The sequence below is a fragment of the Dendrobates tinctorius genome, unplaced genomic scaffold (assembly GCF_039654945.1).
Source record: "Dendrobates tinctorius isolate UK_male_01 unplaced genomic scaffold, ASM3965494v1 ptg000396l, whole genome shotgun sequence".
NCBI classification, from domain to species: Eukaryota; Metazoa; Chordata; class Amphibia; order Anura; family Dendrobatidae; genus Dendrobates; species Dendrobates tinctorius.
Window position 1 is genome coordinate 3,443,033 of NW_027362062.1, and position 22,916 is coordinate 3,465,948.

Genomic DNA, 22,916 nt, shown 5'->3' on the forward strand with positions numbered 1-22,916 from the left:
ATCTTGGACAAAAGTCTTGCCAGGGGGCACGGAAGTCAGGTTAACAGGCGCGACTACGATGAGCTTGCTTGGCTCCACAATGTGTGAAAGCTCCTCCTCGTTGTCGGTGACCAGAAAGGATCGAGACAGGGCATCCGCTTTGAGATTCTTTTCACCCGGACGGAAATGGAGCTCAAAGTCGAACCGGTTAAAGAATAATGACCATCGGGCCTGCCGGGGATTAAGCCTTTGTGCTGATTGAATGTAGGCTAGATTCTTGTGGTCGGTGAAGATGTGGAGTGGGTGTACCGCTCCTTCCAGAAGATGCCGCCACTCTTCCAAGGCTAACTTAATGGCAAGCAGCTCTCTGTCCCCGATGGTATAGTTTCTCTCCGCAGGGGAGAAAGTCTTGGAGAAGAAGCCGCAGGACACCAAGCGACCGGAAGGAGATCTCTGGGAGAGAACCGCACCGGCTCCGGTGGCAGAAGCGTCTACCTCTAGGGTGAATGGTTTGTTCGCCTCTGGACGATGTAGCACCGGGGCTGTGGCAAAGGCTTGCCTCAAGGTTCGGAAGGCGTTCTCGGCCTCAGGAGGCCAGTGGTGAGGATCGGCTCCCTTTCGGATCAGAGCAGAGATGGGAGCAGTCAGAGAGGAAAAGTGCGGAATAAACTGCCGGTAATAGTTGGCGAAACCCAGGAACCGTTGGATAGCCTTAATTCCCTGAGGACGCGGCCAGTTGAGTACCGCAGACACTTTTCCCGGATCCATGCGCAAGCCAGAATCGGAAATGATATAACCCAAGAACGGCAGAGACGACTGTTCGAAGGCGCATTTTTCCAGCTTGGCGTAGAGACGATGTGTTCTCAACCGAAGTAAAACTTGACGCACGTCTTTTCGATGTGTGGACAAATCAGGAGAAAACACCAGAATGTCGTCCAAGTAAACCACCACGCAGGAGTAAAGAAGATCTCGGAAAATATCATTGACAAATTCTTGGAACACTGCGGGGGCATTGCATAGGCCGAAGGGCATGACGAGGTATTCATAAAGGCCGTCACGAGTGTTGAAGGCGGTCTTCCATTCGTCACCGGAGCGGATCCGGACCAGATTGTAGGCCCCTCGAAGATCCAATTTAGTGAAGATCCGTGCACCCCGTAGACGGTCAAATAACTCCGGGATGAGGGGCAGAGGATATTTATTCTTGATGGTGATAACGTTGAGCCCTCTATAATCAATACAGGGACGCAGGGACCCGTCCTTCTTTTTGACAAAAAAGAACCCAGCGCCTGCAGGAGAGGAAGACTTACGAATAAAGCCTTTGGCCAAGTTTTCCTGAACGTATTCGGACATGGGCTGGGTCTCGGAGGGAGACAGCGGGTAGATGCGACCACGAGGCGGCGTAGAACCGGGGAGCAGATCGATGGGGCAGTCATATGGACGATGCGGAGGCAGGACCTCTGCTTCTTTCTTGTCGAAGACATCCAAAAAGGCCCAGTAGGCGGAGGGTAATTCGGTAGACATCGACATAGGACGTGGAAATTTCGGCGGCTGTACAGGGAGTAAGCACTTATCTTGACAAAGTCGACCCCATCGCAGAACGTCACCAGAGCGCCAATCCAGGATAGGCTTGTGGGTCCTTAGCCAGGGAAGTCCCAGAAGGATGGCATGGGACAAAGAAGGTAGCACATAGAATACTATCTTCTCCCGGTGTAAGGCTCCGACCTGAAGCTCCACCTCTTCGGTAACCTGAGTAACGGACTCCCGCAGGGGTTGACCGTCGACCGAAGCAATCTGCCGAGGGGTCTCCAGGGATCTGACAGGAATTCCAAGTCTCCTAACCGCCTCAAGTTGGATGAAGTTACCGGCCGCCCCAGAATCTATATAGGCCCATTCTGAAAAACGTTTAGAATCCAGGTGCAAAAGGACAGATAGGGTCAAGGGTAGAGAGGAGTCAAAATTACCTAGGAAGACCTCTCTTACCTGTCCTAGGCGGAGGCGTTTCCCGGACGAGTGGGGCAGGCACGAAGAAAGTGGGACGCACTCCCACAGTAGAAACAGAGCCCCTGTTCGACCCTCTCTCTCCGACGCTCCTCCACCGGTTTGAGGCGATCCACTTGCATGGGTTCCGGTAGCGGGAGCATGGAGGCTGGAGTCGAGCGGGCTCGAGGTGGACTCCGAGCGGCCGGAGGAGCGCGGAGAGGTCTCCTGTCCCTAGCGAGCTCTCGGGAACGTTCTTGAAAGCGGAGGTCGATGCGGGTGGCCAAAGAGATTAAATCCTCCAAGGAGGTGGGGGTATCCCGCCCCGCCAGCTCGTCCTTGATCCGCCCCGAAAGGCCCCACCAAAAGGCTCCCACCAAGGCCTCATTGTTCCAACCCAACTCTGAGGACAGGGTGCGAAACCGAATGGCGTACTGACCTACTGAAAGCGTGCCCTGATGCAGATTGAATAGTGCCTCGGTAGCGGAGGCAAGGCGACCGGGTTCATCAAACACCTTACGAAAGGTGTCTAGAAAAAAGGAGAGTTGAGTGACCACGGGATCGTCTTTCTCCCAGAGGGGGTTAACCCACGCTAGAGCCTCTCCTTCTAAGTGGGACACAATGAAGGCCACCTTGGCACGGTCAGTGGGGTACTGATGTGGCAGCAACTCAAAATGTAACTGGCATTGATTTAAAAACCCTCTACACATCTTGGGGTCGCCACTATAACGCGGGGGTTTAGCCAGCCGAGGGGAGGGGAGCGGAACCGCAGGCTGTGCCGGGGCTGCGGCCGCGGTTTGGAGGGCCAGCAGGCGGTTGTCCACCGAGGCCATGTAGTTCAGGATATGAGCCTGAGTGTCGCGCTGCTGGGCTAGCTCCTGTTGGAGGCCGGCGATCTGGGTGGTACTCCCTGGATCCGAGGCCTGTAGTGACGAGAGACGAGACTCCATGGATTTGAGGAACGACATGATCCTCGCTTGATTTTCCCGCAGGAACAGAAGTTCCTTTTGGGTCGGGGTAGAAGTACCAGCGGGGTCCATGGCCTGATCGTTCTGTAAGGATTCCCAAGGGTGAACCCACTGGACCGCGGCAAGCGAACCTCCCCTGGGCGAGCGGACCAGGTGGACCACCCCCTATACAGGGAGCGTTTGGGACAGGCCCAGGGGAAACTACTCACCACGGCAGCTGGTACCCGAGGACGGAGGTGCACAGTAGAGGGTGCAGCGGGCAGGCGGAAGGATGAGCTGGACTGGAACCGGCAGGACTGGAGGCCAGGAACGGAGGCTGAAGGATACAGGCAGGCAAGGCTGGAACGGCAAGACACGGGTCAGACGCAGGGCACAGGCTGAACACGGAGACGAGATGGCGGGCACTGGGAGGAACACAAGGAACGGTTAGACAGGGAGGACGAGGAAAGGGTAAGAGCAGCAGGGAAAAAGGCAGGCAGGCTGGAGCCAGAGTCACAGAGAGAGGAAGTGACGATCAGGCGGTGAGCTGGAGGAAGAGGCTGCCTCTTATAGAGGCAGGAGTCTCCGGGTCAGGTCAGCAGGGTCAGGAGGGCGGGGAGAAGGCCTGGCTAGGCCTGTAGTGGGACCTGGAGCGCAGGGTGCGCATGCGCCCCGGGCCGAATGCCGGGACAGAGCGCGGGGTGGAGGACAGGCGTGCAGGTGAGCGCGCGCCCGCCACGGGAGCACGCCGGAGGCGGCGGGCGCACCCAGCGCGGGGAGAGGCGGCAGCAGGAGCCGAGGACGCGGCGGGAGCGGCGAGCGTGGAGCCGGCGGTGAGCGTGACAGGAACAAAACAAAAACAGGACCAGATTCGGGAGAACAGCAGAAAGTTTATGGCAAGTGATAAGTTCTTTTCAGGCCACATATTGTGACATATCAGGAAGAGTAAAACAAATGGGTCCTGTAACTGAACATTTTCTTTCCATTTTCCATAAAAAAAAACTAATAAAAACAGATGTGTGAACACAACCTTATTGCATTAGGTCGAATAGCAACAATGTATTCTATTTTTTTAATTGTGAGTTATGATTACAATGTTGGCTTGGTTGACCATAAAGCAATGATTTTGGGCTCAACAGTATCCTTATTCTGTTGCAGTGAATGGAGGATTTGCTCAGTATAATCTGAAGAAGAGCTTGCTAGGAATCGAAGGGATGACCAGCACGATCTTTGAAGACAGAGACACTTTCCGTGGCCATGTCAGGAATCCGGCATCTTCTGATGAGCTCATGGGTTATTACGAGACTGCGGCTGATGCCGAGTACACAAATACCAGGTAATGAATGTATGTGCTCTACCGAGAGATCTGTAATAATAGGATAATGTCAAACAAATGACCACGTAGTGGGATACACTATACAGTATGTGGTCTTGGCATTGATGTATCATTCAGATTAGATGTCATAGCTTGTTATCTAAGAATAAAAAAAAAACGAGAGTACCGTAATTATGTCGTCTCATCTTCTGTCAGTGAGGGCAATTATAAGACAATAGTAATTAGGAGGGAGAGTATAAAGCACAGGTTAAGGGTCAGGTCGGATACTTGTTACCATATTGTACTTCCCATAATGAAGGGATGAGAGATGCTCATACATCAGAAATCCGACCCTTCTCTCCATCTCATCCCTAATGTTTTTCCCAGGACGAAGAGACACATTACACAGGAACAGGTTCATTGTCCGTGTTACGTGGTCCTCTCATAATCTCACCAATCTGGTTGTACATCAAAGGCTTAATCTACACAATGTAGTTCACCATGGATCCATCTAGACTGTAGCATTGAGTGGTGCGATATTGAAGGGAGACATAGTGTGTTACATACTGTAGAGGAGAGTATCATGCGATGTACTCCTGGTGGGGTGATCAAGGTAAGGCGATGTTTTCTGCTTTTATATAAAAGTTTATGCTGGACAGATATCAATTGAAAGTTACAGTTAAATATTTATATGTAAACATTCACTGAACAGATATATTGTATGAGGAGAGTCATGGGAGAAAAGTTATTAAACTTGGAACTCACTTTATTAAGCAATTTGTTGTTCATTTCTATAAAAAAAAATGTCTGCAATTTGCTTCCAAACCCCTGATTTTCCCCACTCTATTTGCCTGCATTGATATTAGAACTGGAGTACAGATGATGGCAGTGAAGTGATCAGCTCAGCACCTGTGTCTCACTAACTTTGGGGATACACTACTCCATTAAAATGGTTTTTATCAACGTGACACTCAGGGGAGGAGGAGACAGTGCTGATCCTTTCACTGCTATCATCTGTACTCCACATGGGGACATTCTGATAATCAGTACAGCTAAAGGCAGGTAGATAGACAGGGGAAAAGCTGGGGTTCAGTAGCCACTAACATGGAATTATTTTTACAGAAATGAAGATAAATTCCCTTATAAAGTGATTTGCTAAATGTTATTGCTTCCCATGCTGGACAATATTACATATAAAAAAGTTTAGTTACTCATTAAGAAGTTTGATGGGTAGAGGCAAAGACTCTTATGAGGGTCAATGACGAGAATATGGATGGATATACAGTATCAGGATATTAGGGAAAATTGATGAAATGTTGCAGCTTTGATCAGTAGCACTAAATTTAGATGAACTTTTTTATCAAGAAAGTTTTGAACAACCACATGATCCTTTATTTTTGGAAGAATGCTTTCAAGAGTTGATATCACACGGATGCATTTTAATGACTGTAGAATGGCAGTATATTAATGACTGTAGTATGGCAGTATTATGACTGTAGTATGGCAGTATTATGACTGTAGAATGGCAGTATATTAATGACTGTAGTATGGCAGTATTATGACTGTAGTATGGCAGTATTATGACTGTAGTATGGCAGTATATTAATGACTGTAGTAAGGCAGTATTATGACTGTAGTATGGCAGTATATTAATGACTGTAGTATGGCAGTATTATGACTGTAGTAAGGCAGTATTATGACTGTAGTATGGCAGTATTATGACTGTAGTATGGCAATATATTAATTACTGTAGTATGGCAACATTTTAATGACTGTAGTATGGCAGTATATTAATGACTGTAGTATGGCAGCATTATGACTGTAGTAAGGCAGTATTATGACTGTAGTATGGCAGTATTATGACTGTAGTATGGCAATATATTAATTACTGTAGTATGGCAACATTTTAATGACTATAGTATGGCAGTATATTAATGACTGTAGTATGGCAGTATTATGACTGTAGTAAGGCAGTATTATGACTGTAGTATGGCAGTATTATGACTGTAGTATGGCAATATATTAATTACTGTAGTATGGCAACATTTTAATGACTGTAGTATGGCAGTATATTAATGACTGCAGTATGGCAGTATATTAATGACTGTAGTATGGCAGCATTTTAATGACTGTAGTATGGCAGCATTTTAATGACTGTACTATGGCAGCATTTTAATGACTGTAGTATGGCAGTATATTAATGACTGTACTATGGCAGCATTTTAATGACTGTAGTATGGCAGTATATTAATGAATGTAGTAGGCCGCATTTTAATGTGTAGTTTGGCTGCATTTTAATGACTGTAACTTGGCTACACTTTGCGATATACATGAGGCTGTCAGTTCAGGTCATGAGACCCGTAGTCAGAATATGACTACATTATGATTGTCTGAAGACCAAAGAAGGACTTATCAAAATTGACCCATTGACCCAGACATTTTGCATGGGTCTTGGCTCTATATCGTAAATAATCATATTGAGAATTGGGTGACCTGCAGCATCAAAGATAAATAATGGTTTTCTTGAAGGTAAGAAATGTCGGCTGTGTAAGGTGCGGTCAGAAAATTGAGGATTTGAGAAAACAATTTGGTTATACTTAGGTTCAGTGTCTTTGTTCCTTCTTTCCCTGCAGGACTTCCCGTTATTGCACATCTATATCTTTTTGCCTGAATGGGGCGCGCTCTGCCAGTCGAATCAAACAAGAGGGCTCCTGTGACTTCTCCCACCTATCGGCAGGATCCCGGCACTCGGGCATCTCAGAGTTAAGAGCATCTCTGCTTCCTGACACAGCAGTGACACACAATGGATTGAAACAGTGTCTGTCATCATACTTTTTAGACGCCACACACAGCACTTTCCCAAGCTCATTGACAGCCAGTAGCAATTCTACCTCTGCCCAGCACCAGTCTGGTGGAAGACGAGGATGTTCCACTGATAGCGTTGAAATAGTGGGAATTATTCACTCCTCTCACACATCATTGGCACCTTGCGTGAATGGGATGTGCATTTCTCCTCCTCGTACACAATTTAATTCCGGGGGTGTCCCTAATTGTAGCCCACCAAAGGCATCCCAACCTGAGGGTGTTTGTACATTGCCTTCTTCTGCTCAGTGCCTGCTTCCAAGTGCCGGAGGGTATGAAATGAAATCTCCCGAGCAAGTGAATGTGCCCTGTTCAGAGGGCAGTGCCAATCTATTTCTAAACACCATTCCTAATGACTGTAGTAAGCTCAACTTTCTGAAGCAAGAACCAGAAGACAACTATCCGCAAGGACTTCTCTCTCCCCTTCATCTTACGCTTCCCATGCCGCCAAAGACAATTTCAACCGATGAACGGGACGATCTTGGCACAGAGAGGAGACAGCTGTGCCGCTGGATAGATTGTAGCGCCTTTTATGATCAGCAGGAGGAATTAGTAAGACACATTGAGAAGACGCACATTGACCAGCGCATGGGGGAGGATTTCACCTGTTTCTGGGCTGGTTGTACAAGACGTTTTAAGCCTTTCAATGCCCGGTATAAACTGCTCATCCATATGAGGGTGCACTCTGGGGAAAAGCCAAATAAGTGTATGGTGAGTTCTTATCTTCTTACAATCATGGTTAGAGTTACCATAAAATGAATCTCTGCCTTTTAGCATGATCATATGTGTAGATACAGAATCATAGAGTTATAGAATCATCATAGAATCATCCCCGCCGGCTTCTTTTTGCTTGGCTCTGCCTGACTGATGGGTCTCTCCTTATGCACACATAGGAAGAGACCTGAGCAGGGAGAAGCCGATGGGCACCTTCCCCCTTGACTAGTCATCCCAGTCACCTCGTTCCTGACTGTTCAAGGTGTTTCCAATTTTAACATAAAACTTTGCAATAATGCAGAGTCTGTGCTGTGCCGGCTTCCCTGATACTGACAGCCATATTCATTCCTTACAGTCTATCACTGGAAGAAAACTCCGCTCCTCATTTTTTAAACTTCCCTTGGCTGTTTACAAAAGTTTACATGTACTTCAAATCCCTACAACTGCAAGGAAAGAAAAATGTCTTAAAAAGTGTAAAAGACTGAAAAACAGATTCAAAATTAAATTGTTATAGCTGTTTGTAACTTAAGACACATACACAAAAAGATGAGTCTAGATCTAGAACGCTGGAAATGTGATTTAGTGCTGTTTTTTCTCCACTGCTATTGAATAGCAGCTAGAATTTATTGGGTCACCTTGGAAAGATAGTCGGAGATCTGAGGCAGAGGCTGTACACTATGTGGCATGCAACAAGGAGCAGCTTGTACGGTTGCATGCGCAGAAGTACATCGAGTCACATTTATCAGCGATCATGAAAGGCTGAAATTTCCAAAAACTGTCATCAATCCTTAAGCTTCAGAGAACAAGGAGATATTCCTTCACCCAGAGCACAAATATTCAGTTTGCTGCATTAGCACTGTTACTAACCTGATTTTCTTTAAATGGATATCTTGCACAAATATCACAGACCATCAACATCTTTACGCCAGAAATCTTACTCCCGTCCCCGATGGACATTTGTGGCAAGGCACACACCACTTGTCAGATGTTCCTGGTTCATTAAATAATCACTCCTCCTATCAAAGTTTTTATACTCTTAATATATTGCAATAACCATATTATATACCACTGTGTGCTTACAATTGCTCATTTTGCCTCTCTATCCAGTTAATTCTTATCTTTTTCCATTAGGTCTATGACATCATGGGATTAAAAATGGACTAGCTGAATCTGTCTAAGTTTCATATAGAAACAGGAGGTCAATTTTTCCTACATGAGTCATCCCCCTCTTCAACTCTACAACACTACAAAGTCCCTGGCAGCCCAACTCCACCTCCTCCTCAACTCCTCCTGCAAGGGCCTTTTACAGTGACTTATGACTCATGCAGGGAAAATTGACCTCCTGTTTCTACATAGAGCTTATAAGGATCCAGCTAATCAGTTTTTAATCATGTGATGTCATAGACCTAAAGGAAAAGAGAAGAATTATCTGAGTAGAAATGCAAAATGAGCAATTGTAAGTACACAGTGCTATGTAATGTGATGACTGCAATATGTTAAGAGGATAAAAATTGTGATGGGAGTATTTCTCGAAGAGGTGTGCGCCTCTTCATGAATCAGGAGGGTCTAACTCCAGTACGCTTCCTCATCAAGACCGGCAAGAAAATCATCGGCCTTGATGAATCGGGGCCAATATGACTGACTGTTTAGATAAAGGATTGCAGACTCTTTAAAAACAGGAAACAAATGAGACAATTTATTGTGGTCTTTCAAAATGCCATCTAATCCCTTTCTGATAGTTCCAAAAATGAGTGATCACAAGGTAATTCCTTGTAGTAAGAAGCTCATCTCTCCATCTGATCTTAATTACTGTGTTCCTCTTCATCTGGATGTTCAAGGTTTGCAGGGCTAGTCCATGACTGCCAGATTCTACATTCACCCCCTACTTCATATTGTCTTCTTCTCACCAGGTCCATTCACTTGGGCCATGCAGTAGTAAGAGGAAACCATCTAATCTCCCTGCAATATCCTGTTATGTTTCATACTTAGTGCGTGTTATTTTAGTTTTATTGCATTTGAGATTTATCTGCATTATAATCAGAATAGTGTCCAACCATAATAATGAGGCAATGCCTTCTAGACCTTCATGTTTGAAGATTAATTTTCCTGCTTTCTTAGATTCAGTGTCCCAGACAACTGGAATTTTGATTGTCTGAGACAAGAGAAATTAGCAAATTTAATATGCTTTTATGTGGAAGCAGAATAACCTCCTTCTTCCCGGTCGGCACTTACATACATTATCCAGCTTTTCGATCTATGGATGGAGTGTGAGCCGTGAAATTGATGTGTGGACTTTACTTCCAAGACGATGAACTCATTATGTGAATTTTAGCAAAACCGTCTCATATAACTGACCATGGGTAAATGCAAACCTGCCAGCCTGTCAAATATGGAGCAAACAATCTGCTCCATAATGCAAGGGGTTCACGAAGTTACATCTCATTCCTTATGAGGAGAAATGGAGATTGCAGTCCGGACAGGAGGTTCAGCCACCTGAATACGGATGCCAAAAAACATTAGTGACCATGAGGCATCAACTCCAAGGGTATTTTCATATAAGGTTAAAAATATTTATGGAGGGATCAAATGCACTGGGCATCTACGTAATCCAATTCAATGGGTCTACAAATTTTGGAAAAGTAAATGATCTTTTTGGCACTGACATTATTTTTTTTATTTTTTTTTAATTTTGTGCTTATCTTCTAAGCTATAAAATGCCTTCTAGTCAACGGTGAATTGTCAGACTCTATAGCCATTGGGAACGGCACACGACAAGGCTGCCCTCTGTCGCCCAATTTATACACGGTAGTTATGGAACATTTGGCAGTGGCAATTAGAAGGAATCCCAGTGTGCACGGTCTATGGGTAGACCGCGCTCATTGTAAGGTCTCTCTTTATGCTGATTACCTCCTGCTGTACGTATCCCAGCCACACATTACCCTCCCGTCGTTGATGGCGGAGTTTAAAAAATATGGTACAGTCAGCAATTTTAAAATCAATTTTCAGAAAACTGAAGCCCTTAATATATCCCTGGGACAGGCAGAACTTGTGAGGACCATGGGGAATTTCCCCTTTCGTTGGAAATCTGGAGCTATTCAATATCTGGGTGTTCAAATTCCCACCGACATGACTGACCTTTACAAACTAAACTATTTTTCCCTCTTAGAATCGACCCTGAAACGTTTAAGAGAGTACGGACAAAAGAACATCTCGTGGTTTGGCAGGATGAACTCATTTAAGATGGATGTTCTTCCCAGGTTTTTATACCTGTTCCAGGCAGTTCCGATTATACCACCGAAGGCATTTTTCCAGACCATTAGATCTGCATTGACCCGTTTTATTTGGCAGACTTCTAAGCCCCGTCTAAAGTATACCATCCTGACTACCCCGAAGTCCAGAGGCGGTGCGGGCCTCCCTGACCTAGAACTCTACCATCGGGCCTCCATACTTGCACGTTTATTCGACTGGCAATTCGGCCACCGTTCCAAGCAATGGGTTCAACTGGAACAGACATCCTTTAATATCCCTCTACGACACCTCCCATGGATCCGACGCTATGACTTTGCTGCAGACGACTCTGAGGGATCCACGGGCTTTTTGGCGCGAGAAGCTCTACAGCTCTGGAACTGTTTAAAAATTAAAAAGAAATTGATCAGCGCCCTGAACCCATTGACACCAATTTTTGGTAACCCAGATTTTCCTCCTGGTCGTCACAGAGACCAATTTTTGGGTTGGCATATTAGTACTGACTTACGCCTGGGACAGGTTCTAGTGGGAGGGGATATCCCATCTTTGGAAACCTTACGGGAACAGTTTCCCACTAGGGCGCTCTCCTGGATGGAATACAATCGAGGTCGTTTGTCCGGGGACACATGGTTGACTGCACTTCTCGCCCCCCCATGACATGGTTGGGAAAGTTACTACAGCAGCAGGACCCTCCCTCTCATCTGATTTCTCTTTTATATAAGGAATTCCACGCTGGTGACTCGCTAGAGATCCCGAGTTACATCCGAGCGTGGGAAGAGGAGATGGGATATAAATTATCTGCTGAGGATCTTGATAAAGCTTACCTTTTCACACACAAAATGTCCCCGGCTGGGGGCGCACAGGAGAAAAATTTTAAGATATTGACCAGATGGTATCTGTCCCGTCAGACTGAAGTACATTTTCCCGTCAGTAGACGACACCTGTTGGCGGTGTGGAACCGAAAGAGGCACACTATTCCATATATGGTGGCATACGACCCTTCTGGAAGAAGGTGTTCTCAGCTTATCATAGAATTTCTGGAGATTATGTTCCCCCCTCCCCGCAAATTGCCATCTTTTCGATCCTTCCGGGACCCATATCCACTCAGAAACGGAGCCTTCTCCGGTTCTGTATCACCGCGGCACACATGGTAATTCCACGCCATTGGCGCACGGCGACACCGCCAACTATGGCGGAATGGGTATCGGAATTCGCAGACATCTTCCGTATGGAAGAACTGATGGCTGAATTGGGAGGGGACAACATCCGCTTGATCCGTGTGTGGCAACCTTGGATCATGTTTAAGGAAACTACCGAACTATCTCAACTGGTTGAGGAGGCTTCATAGAGGTCGGTGTGGAGCTCTGGTGTCCGCTCCCCCCCCCTTTTTTTGTTGTTCCTACCCTCTCTTAGGTTTCAGACACGTGGTTGAAAACCTATTACCCCTAATCTTCCCATCTTAACCTCCTTCGTGCTCTTTCTCCCTCCTTTCTTGCCGCTTTCCTTCTTCTTCTGAAATACACCTCTACTGATACCTGTAAAGATGTTGCTACGTATGTTTACAATTATTGTTTTCTTGCGTCTGACCATTATATACTACTACTGTACCAGATGATACTTGGGGAGGAATGACATCTCTCCAGCCTGTTTCATTGCACATAAGTAATGTATAACGAATGTTTATATACAGTCATATGTTAAAGTTTGGGCACCCCTATTAATGTTAACCTTTTATAACAATTTTGGTTTTTGCAACAGCTATTTCAGTTTCATATATCTAATAACTGATGGACTCAGTTATATTTCTGGATTCAAAAGAGGTTTATTGTACTAGCAGAAAATGTGCAATCTGCATTTAAACAAAATTTGACCAGTGCAAAAGTATGGGCACCCTTATCATTTTCTTGATTTGAACACTCCTAACTACTTTTTACTGACTTCCTGAAGCACTAAATTGGTTTTGTACCCTCATTGAGCTTTGAACTTCATAGCCAGGTGTATCAAATCATGAGAAAAGGTATTTAAGGTGGCCACTTGCAAGTAGTTCTCCTATTTGATTCTCCTATGAAGAGTGGCATCATGGGCTCCTCAAAACAACTCTCAAATGATCTGAAAACAAAGATTATTCAACATAGCTTTTCAGGGGAAGGATACAAAAAGATGTCTCAGAGATTTAACCTGTCAGTTTCCACTGTGAGGAACACAGTAAGGAAATGGAAGAACACAGGTACAGTTCTTGTTAAGCCCAGAAGTGGCAGGCCAAGAAAAATATCAGAAAGGCAGAGAAGAATGGTGAGAACAGTCAAGGACAATCCACAGACCACCTCCAAAGACCTGCAGCATCATCTTGCTGCAGATAGTGTCACTGTGCATCGGTCAACAATACAGCGCACTTTGCACAAGGAGAAGCTGTATGGGAGAGTGATGCGAAAGTAGCCGTTTCTGCAAGCAAGAGTCGCCTGAGGTATGCAAAAGCACATTTGGACAAGCCAGTTACATTTTGGAAGAAGGTCCTGTGGACTGATGAAACAAAGATTGAGTTGTTTGGTCATACAAAAAGGCGTTATGCATGGAGGCTAAAAAACACAGCATCCAAGAAAAACACTTGCTACCCACAGTAAAATTTGGTGGAGGTTCCATCATGCTTTGGGGCTGTGTGGCCAATGCCGGCACCGGGAATCTTGTTAAAGTTGAGGGTCGCATGGATTCAACTCAGTATCAGCAGATTCTTGACAATAATGTGCAAGAATCAGTGACGAAGTTGAAGTTACGCAGGGGATGGATATTTCAGCAAGACAATGATCCAAAACACAGCTCCAAATCTACTCAGGCATTCATGCAGAGGAACAATTACAATGCTCTGGAATGGCCATCCCAGTCCCCAGACCTGAATATCATTGAACATCTGTGGGATGATTTGAAGCGGGCTGTCCATGCTCGGCGACCATCAAACTTAACTGAACTGGAATTGTTTTGTAAACAGGAATGGTCACAAATACCTTCATCCAGGATCCAGGAACTCATTAATAGCTACAGGAAGCGACTAGAGGCTGTTATTTTTGCAAAAGGAGGATCTACGAAATATTAATGTCACTTTTATGTTGCGGTGCCCATACTTTTGCACCGGTCAAATTTTGTTAAAATGCAGATTGCACATTTTGTGTTAGTACAATAAACCTCATTTGAATCCAGAAATATAGCTGAGTCCATCAGTTATTAGATATATGAAACTGAAATAGCTGTTGCAAAAACCAAAATTGTTATAAAGAAAAAAGGTTAACATTAATAGGGGTGCCCAAACTTTAACATATGACTGTAGTTGAGTTTATCAACCTATAGTGCCAATTACTTGGATTGATTCTTGTACATGGTAGTGCATATGAACCCTATACCAACATTCATCCCACTGAGACATTACGAGCCCTTTTCTCAGAAGATGTTTTGGTCTTAGGGTACCGTTACACTTAGCGATGCACCAGCGATCCCGACAATGATATGGGTCGCTGGTGCATCGCTAAGTGGTCGCTAGTGAGCTGCCACACAGGCAGATCTCACCAGCGACATAGCAGGAGTCGGGGGTCTTTACTTACCTGTCAGACGCGGCGATCCTGACGTCCTCCCGCCCGCGTCCACACGTTGCTCGTCGGCGCCACAGGAAGCCCAGCAGGAAGTGGCCGACGGGAAACGACCCAGGACATTCTCGTGCGATCAGCGACAGACAGCGGGGGAGCCGGTCGGAGATAAGTATCACATGTAGGGATATCGCTAGCAATATTGCTATAACGTCACAAAACCAGTGACTTATAGCGATATTGCTAGCGATATCGCTATGCGTAACGGGCCCTTTATACGAGGCTGACTATACTGCGACCTTGCACGGCTTGGTGTACAATGTTTGATGTCTTGTATGTTATCTTTGTCTTTTTGTTTTTTCAATAAAAATAGATTCAACATAAAATGCCTTCTAAATGTAAAGGGTGTTTTCAGGATTCAAACAATGAAGGACTATCATTAAGAAAAGCCACCAATGTTTAATCAGCGGTAGTCTGTCAATGACTAATAAATAGAAACACAGCTGATAAGTTCACTTGTACAGATCGCTGTGCCTGGTACTCCCATCTATCAAGTCTCAATCCTATGGATGGGACATCAATGTTTAAACCGTCAATAATCCCTTTATATAAAAAAATAAAAATGTCCTTCCGGACTCCTTCCCACCAGAACATATTTGCAGAACATTCAATTTCTAAGTCCATGCTGCCATTTTCCTTTCTCTGGAAACCAGGACATAAAATTCCAATTATTATATGAAAGCCTTTCTGACACTCCTCAGTTTTGTATTTATTGCTAATATTTTACAAGCAGTAGTATATTTTTAATACATTTTTAAAGACTAGGGTCACCTTTGATATGGAGACAATATTTTGACAAAATGTTAGTGGATACCTTTAGTTGTAAAAATTATTGACTGAAACGTAGCGCAATTTTCATTTCTTCATTTATTTCAGACCCCCTGATATGCAGTTTGCAGCTTGATCCAAGTTTCTAATTTTTCTTTTGAGGGAGTTCCCCTCTCAGTAATACATGATGGATAGGAGCTCTATGTATAACCAGGGTCCTGCTGTTTTTACTAGCTTTCATGTATCAGAAAAGCTACAATACTGCACTTTTCTTGTGTTTTCTTCTTTTTCTATAGCCGTTCTTTTTCTGTGTCCTCCAAGATACTCTCTCCCCTGTCTATTGCAGATCTGTGTACTACCCTCTCCGCCTCCTTCCATTATCTCTAAGGCTTCATTCAAACGTCCAATGTTCCCACCATATAAGTGCTATTCGGTGATTTCACAGATAGCACAAATTCATGTGATATGGGGCCATTCACATGTCCATGATTTTCTGTGGACTGAGTGGTCTGTGCAAAATCACGGAGACATGTTCCATTTTGATACGGGTATCAGATCAAAATCGGCAGTGCAAATCTGTGGGTCCGTTTAGAAATCTGACAGCACACAGACCATCTAGCATCCGAGTGTGGTCCGATTTTCAGACTGCCACTTAGAAGATGAATAAACTTTTTTTCCTATGTATGAGAAAAACCAATGACACTATGACCACTCTCTATCAAATATGATTAAAATAATCCGTCCATTTTTCTTGTACGTGTGAAGAGCAGACATATGAATGAGGCCTAACACTGAGAGAAGGAAGGGGAAAGGAGAGACCCTCAACGGTCTGCTATGAATGACCTTTCCTGTATATAGGTCAAGAATACCTATGCCCGGACAACCCCTTTAAGTATGTGAAAATAATAAAATATAACCGGTTCACTTTTTTGTCTCCTTTTATTTCTCAAATCCTGTAACAGCCCTCAATTAGATGACAAATATTTTTGTTTATTAGCATCAATTCTCTTTAAAATGTTATTTTTACTTTTTTTTGGCATTTTGAAGGGTCAAAATTTCAGTAAAGATATTGAAATACACAGTATGGTAAAAGTTGTACCAGATGATTTTATCTCAACTTATATAAGACCATTTTAAGTAGCCCATAAAGGGGTTGTGGATTACCTGATCGCAGGGGGTCAGGTATTACATGGAGTCTGGGGAATACTATCATATGTGCAAGGGTTGCAATCGCACCCGTGCCCTGGAAACTAGGGGGTGCGGAAGGTCCCTTTGCCTTATATAAAAAAACTATTACTATTAAATATCTGTGTTAGTTAAGGGCCCCATTGGTGATTTTTTGGTGCCCACAAGCTTCAAGTTACACCAATACATGGAATCAATTCAGATTAAAGGGAGACCATGTTAATATATTGTATATCAATGCTGTCCCTCATGGGCGGGGATTCAAGCTTATCCATATCCCCAGTTGGACATACTGTATAGAAAAGGTCTGTCCAGACAGAACAACCCCTTTAAGTGGTTAGCCCTGATCACTAAGGTCTTTGTTAGATAGGTAATAATCACTAGTAAGTTAATTAGATGATGTTTATGTACATTATAAACTGTTTATTGTATTAAGAGCATTAAAGATCATTGATAAATATTCCACAACTATCTGTCAGACGATGAAAATGGAATCCAAATGTAACATTCCCCAAACTTTTCTAACTGTAAATCTCACCTCAGCCTGCAAATAATTACAACCAGCCGCATGATGTGGAATGAATACATCTGGACGGTACCCAGCCTACAGGTCAAAATATATTGCCTCGGGGAATGCTTTCACAGTCATGGAGTTTATGAGTGGACCAAGGGGGTTTATTCTTCAGTGATGTAATGGCATTTCATGTACGCGCTGCGGAGAACACTGTGTACACGATGCTACTGTACATTGCACAATTCTGCTGCATCAGATCGATCCCGCATGGCCGTCCTCCATAATCACCTTTCATTGCCTATTCTGTTTTTTTTTTTCTGTACTATAATTGAATATTATTTTCATTTCTATTGCCTATGGAAATAAGAATTATTACATACTCACTAAGTGGTAAAGTGCTTGCACAAATTGCTGAATTGCTCTTGATTTTACGTAGTGAAACAGCAGCAAATCTGCTGCAAAATCTGTTATGTGAGGATTGAGTTGTTGATTTGTCGCAGATTTCTACTTAAACAAATGTTGAAATCCGCACTGAAAATCCATAGAAAGAATTGACATGCTGCAGATTTCAGAATTGTACGTTTGGAAATTTCCCATAATGTGTAGATGACATCTTCCAGTAGGTACTATATTTATGTTGTAGATTTTCGACTCAGAAAACCATGCGGAAAATCCCCAGCAAAAGTATTACTTGTGTTTTTCCCCTAGCATAATTTTCAGGATGGCAGAAGATGCAGTGAAATTTTTCGTGTGAACCCTAATAACAATTGTAGACCATGCCCCATAGCGATAGTCCTCTATTGACAATGCTGTCCAGATTTCCTTCTGACCAGTGCCAGCAAAGTGCCCCTTACATGCATAGTGCCATCGACTTCCCCTCCTAAATAACAGTGTCACACATAAACAGTTCAAGTTGACTGGAGCCAATGCGAAATCCATCAAAGGGTAAAATAATAAACTAAAATTCATCTTCACACCCCCATATCCGACTGAGTCCATATTTGCACAGGCAAAGTATTAGGGGTAATTTAGTTGGGACTATAAACAAGGTAAAGAAGAAGAATCATCAACAACAGAAGAAGAATCAATGCCTTTGAAATGTGGCGCTGGAGAAGGATGTTATCAATACCATGGATGGCAAAAAGAACAAACAAATCAATTTTGAAACAAATCAAACCAGACATGTTACTGGAAGCAAAGATCACTAAGTTACGACTTGCCTACTTTGGACACATCATACAAAGAGAGCGATCACTGGAGGATATCATGGTTGGAAGAATAGAAGTAACAAGGGGAAGAAGACCAGCAATCCAATGGCTTCATATACTAAGAAGATAACAGTGGGGAAGACCCTGGCGGACCTATCCAGCCTTGCATAAGATCGATCTTCCTACAGAGCATTCATCCATCAAGTCACCATGGCTCCAGACCGAGCCAAAAGCCGCTAAATAATAAATAACCAATGTAACAATAAACCTGTAATTATATAGATTTTTGTCAGAGGCATAAGTTGAAGAATGCAATATCTTCACCTGACATACTAAGGCTGGTTTCACATTTGCGTTTTTTTTCGCGGTAATTTAGCGCTAAATAGCGCATGCGTTTTTTTTCCTATACTTTGCATGGGATGCGCTTATGTGCGCATACACATGCGTTTGTACGCGTTTTACCGCGCATGCGTTTTTTTGCGGTATGCGCTCGGGCGCACAAAATGCAACTTGTTGCATTTTTTGTGCGTCCGATTTGCCTCAAAAAAACGCATGCGCGCGCAATGCGTTTTTTTACAGCAAGACACCCAATATAAGTCTATGGGTGCGCATATGTGCGCATTGGCATGCTTATGTATGCGTTTTTTTGCACATGCGTTTTTTTTTTGTTAACCATGGAATTTAGGGGTTTGGGTTAGAGTTAGGGTTAGTTAAGGGGGTTTAGGGTTAGGGTTAGGGTCAGGGTTAGGGTTAGGGTTAGGGTTAGGGTCAGGGTTAGGGTTAAGTATGGTTTGGTTAAGGGTTAGGGTCAGGGTTAGGGTTAGGGTTAGGGTTAGGGTCAGGGTTAGGGTTATGTATGGTTTGGTTAAGGGTTAGGGTCAGGGTTAGGGTTAGGGTTAGGGTCAGGGTTAGGGTCAGGGTTAGGGTTAAGTATGGTTTGGTTAAGGGTTAGGGTCAGGGTTAGGGTTAGGGTTAGGGTCAGGGTTAGGGTTAAGTATGGTTTGGTTAAGGGTTAGGGTTAGGGTTAGGGTCAGGTTTAGGGTTAAGTACGGTTTGGTTAAGGGTTAGGGTTAGGGTCAGGGTTAGGGTTAGGGTCAGGGTTAGGGTTAAGTATGGTTTGGTTAAGGGTTAGGGTCAGGGTTAGGGTTAGGGTTAGGGTCAGGGTTAGGGTCAGGGTTAGGGTTAAGTATGGTTTGGTTAAGGGTTAGGGTTAGGGTCAGGGTTAGGGTTAGGGTCAGGGTTAGGGTTAAGTATGGTTTGGTTAAGGGTTAGGGTTAGGGTTAGGATTAGGGTTAGGGTCAGGGTTAGGGTTAGTAAAGTCATGGTTTGGGTTAGTGTGAGGGGCCACCTAATGTTGGAAAAAAACGCAAACGCGGTAAAAACGCACTAAAAACGCATACAAACGCATAAAAATGCTGCGTTTTTTTCATGCATGCTCATAAAAATGCTTGAAAAAAACGCAGCAGTTGTATGCTTTTGTATGCGTTTTTCAATGCGTTTTTTTGCGGGAAAAACGCGCTGCAAAAAAAAGCAAGTGTGAAACAGGCCTGACACCCTAAAAATGCTCACAGTCGTATCACAGCATAGAAATAATTATTACAGTTATGTCACAGCATCAAGGTAATGGTTGAATAGATAAGTGTGTGCACAGCTTTAGTAGGTACCAGAGTAGGTTCCCACACCATTAACATATATTAAGAGACTTGGCACTCAACTTAAGTGATCAGATAATTTAATGTTGTCCACACTAGTAGTAAGCAAAATGTTTTGGTCTTACATCAGACCTTCATCAGTTACAGAATAAAGGTTATTAGGTCAGGTGGACCAATAATCTTGGTTGAAGATCACTAGATCATTAAACATTCTGTGTCATGAAAAAGTAGGGCAAGTAGGGCAAGGGTTGTCACACTTAACCCTATATGTGCACAGGTCTGACAACCCTTGCCCTACTTTTTCATGACATGGAATGTTTAATGATCTAGTGATCTTCAACCAAGATTATTGGTCCACCTGACCTAATAACCTTATAACCTTATAACCTAATAACCTTACTTTATTCTGTAACTGATGAAGGTCTGATGTAAGACCGAAATGTTTGCTTACTACTATTGTGGACAACATTAAATTATCTGATCACTTAAGTTGAGTGCCGAGTCTCTTAATATATAGCATCTAGGTAATAGTCACAATAATATCCCACCACAGGGATAATAAGCCCAGTGATGTCACAAAACAGAAATAACAAACAGTGAAGATGTCATAGCAGAAGAGATTACACTGAAGTCACATTATAGTAATAACATGCACTGAAATAATGCACACAGTGATGCCACAATACAGAGCTTACAAACACTGGTACTTAAGCTATTTTTTTATTTTATTTATTTATCTAACACCAAAATATTGTACAGCAATGTACAGACATTGTTGTCGCTCATATTGGGTTACTGTGCCCATTGTGGCTCACCACTTAAATTTCATTTATCAATATTTTTTTGGTGTGTCGAAGGAAACTGAAGGACACATTTGAGACGGGAAAAACGTGCCAACATTGCCCTTGGTTCCATTCAAACCTAGGACCAGAGCAGTGAAAAGCAAAGTGATAACCACTGAGCCAACTCCTTACATCTGTTGGAGTATACAACAGTCGCAGGCTTATGTTGTAGAGGAACTGTGTTGAGTAGACAGCAGATGTTCCTGTTATTTGTTTTAGTTTTTGCACATGTATTTCAGTCTAGTCTATATTATACGGCCTCTCGGTTCTTGTGTGTGTTAGTTCTCTTCCTGTAATCCAACATGTTGTGATGAAGAATCACAATGGCTACTCTATGTCCCAAGTAAAACCCCCCCCAATGTCTAAATGTTGGTGATTCTCCTGAAAGCTGAAATCTGCAACAAGATCATTATAGATCGTTAGAATGCAATGTTGAGCCAAGTCTGGTTGAGCAGAGCAGATTAGTGGACACTAATTAGGCACCCCATCGGGGGCATCTGAAAATGACCTAAGTAAAAAAGCATATAGAACCCAATTTTTGAAATCTTATCAATCACAGTTTTAAATTAAGTTTTTCACAATTCTTAACTATTTAAGTTCACGAGTGAACGCCTGATATTTGCAGATGTGTTTTAATGTGTGTATGGTGTAACGATCCAGAAAGTACACATTCTCGTTACTATCGTTTGTCCGCTCTCTGCGAACGAATAATTTGTTAATTCCAAAATGAAACCCTCAAAATAGCTGAGAAAGCGTGGTGCCTGGCCTGGCTGAATAGGATCTTTGTTTGGAGCTGACGTAATGTATACACTAATTGTATATCTTGTATTAAGTTTGTAATGGCCGGGGCTGCATCACTTAATCAAAACACGGCCTGATGGCAGAAGGCTTAATTAGCCGCTTCAGTGGGAGCGCAGCTAGTTAAATATTGTGATTAGATTAATTAGAAGGGATTATGGTTACGTTTCTCGCTTCTGTACACTGTGAATTTTCCATGGTGGTCTGAGGGCTTCACTTTTTTAATGCATAGCTTAACCCATAAAATGCCAGAAGTGTTTTCAATTTTGGTAACAGCCATACAGGGGCTTTTCTGAAAATTCAGATTAACATGAAATCCATTGGGGAATAATGCAAAACATATGACATTTTTTCTCATTTACAAATCTCATCTGATAATTTTGTAATGTTCTGTCCATTTAAAGGGGTTGTCTAGAACTAAACACATACCATAAAGATAAAGCCTTCCCAAACCCTGTCTGATGACAAATGCACTTCTAGCAGGATTGTCCAGAAGTAAACAACTGATGACCTATCCATAGGGTAAAACCTAAGATAAAAAACAAAATGAGAAAATATCCTATGGTAAATAAATAAATAAATAGTAATGGTACATGTAAATAACATAGGGTACTTAGTTGATACTATTTTGATCAAAAAAAGTGTAAAAGCCATCTCACCGTGACAAGGTGTACCCAATTTGGAGGGTCCTATCACTAGTATTAAACCTCACCATGTGTCAGAAGACCTCGTAATTGATGGGGGCAGAGACGGACCCAGGTCGTCTTGTACCTACATGTTCTGGCTCATTTCTTTTTTTTGCGTTGGTCTCCTGAACTTTGCAGAAACAAGGAAGTGGCTCCCTATTTTTGAGCTTGGCATTTCTTCTATAAAGCTTCCCATGGGCAGGAGTTTGAACAGTCGGTCCTGAATCCTGCTCTGCCCCCATCAATATAGAGGTCTCCTAACACATGATGAGGTTTAATAAAAGAGATAGGATTGTACCAATTGGGTACACATTGTCACGGCTGGATGGTTTTTACCCTTTTTTTGATCAAAATAATGTCAACTAAGTACCCTACGTTATTTAAATGTACTATTATTATTTATTTATTTATTTATTTACTAAAGAGTATTTGTTCATTTTGTTTTTATCTTAGGTTTTGTCTGCTAAATGGTCACAGTGTGAACATGTGACTACACATTGCACTTGTCTTATACCAACATATGTTCCTGCTCATTTCTTTGGTTTTCCTATCAGGAGGATAAGTTAACTATATGAGATCGGTGAGGGTCCG

The 22,916-nt window shown here is 43.3% G+C and overlaps 1 protein-coding gene across 1 annotated transcript in view; it reads left to right on the top strand.

Moving 5' to 3' along the window:
- Positions 1–22,916, top strand: part of GLIS1 (GLIS family zinc finger 1) — a 146,938-nt gene that overhangs the window by 79,026 nt on the left and 44,996 nt on the right. The window contains exons 2-3 of the mRNA XM_073563633.1: positions 4,062–4,239; positions 6,852–7,791. Coding sequence (XP_073419734.1) covers positions 4,062–4,239; positions 6,852–7,791 — 1,118 coding nt within the window. The remainder of the gene's footprint in view (positions 1–4,061; positions 4,240–6,851; positions 7,792–22,916) is intronic.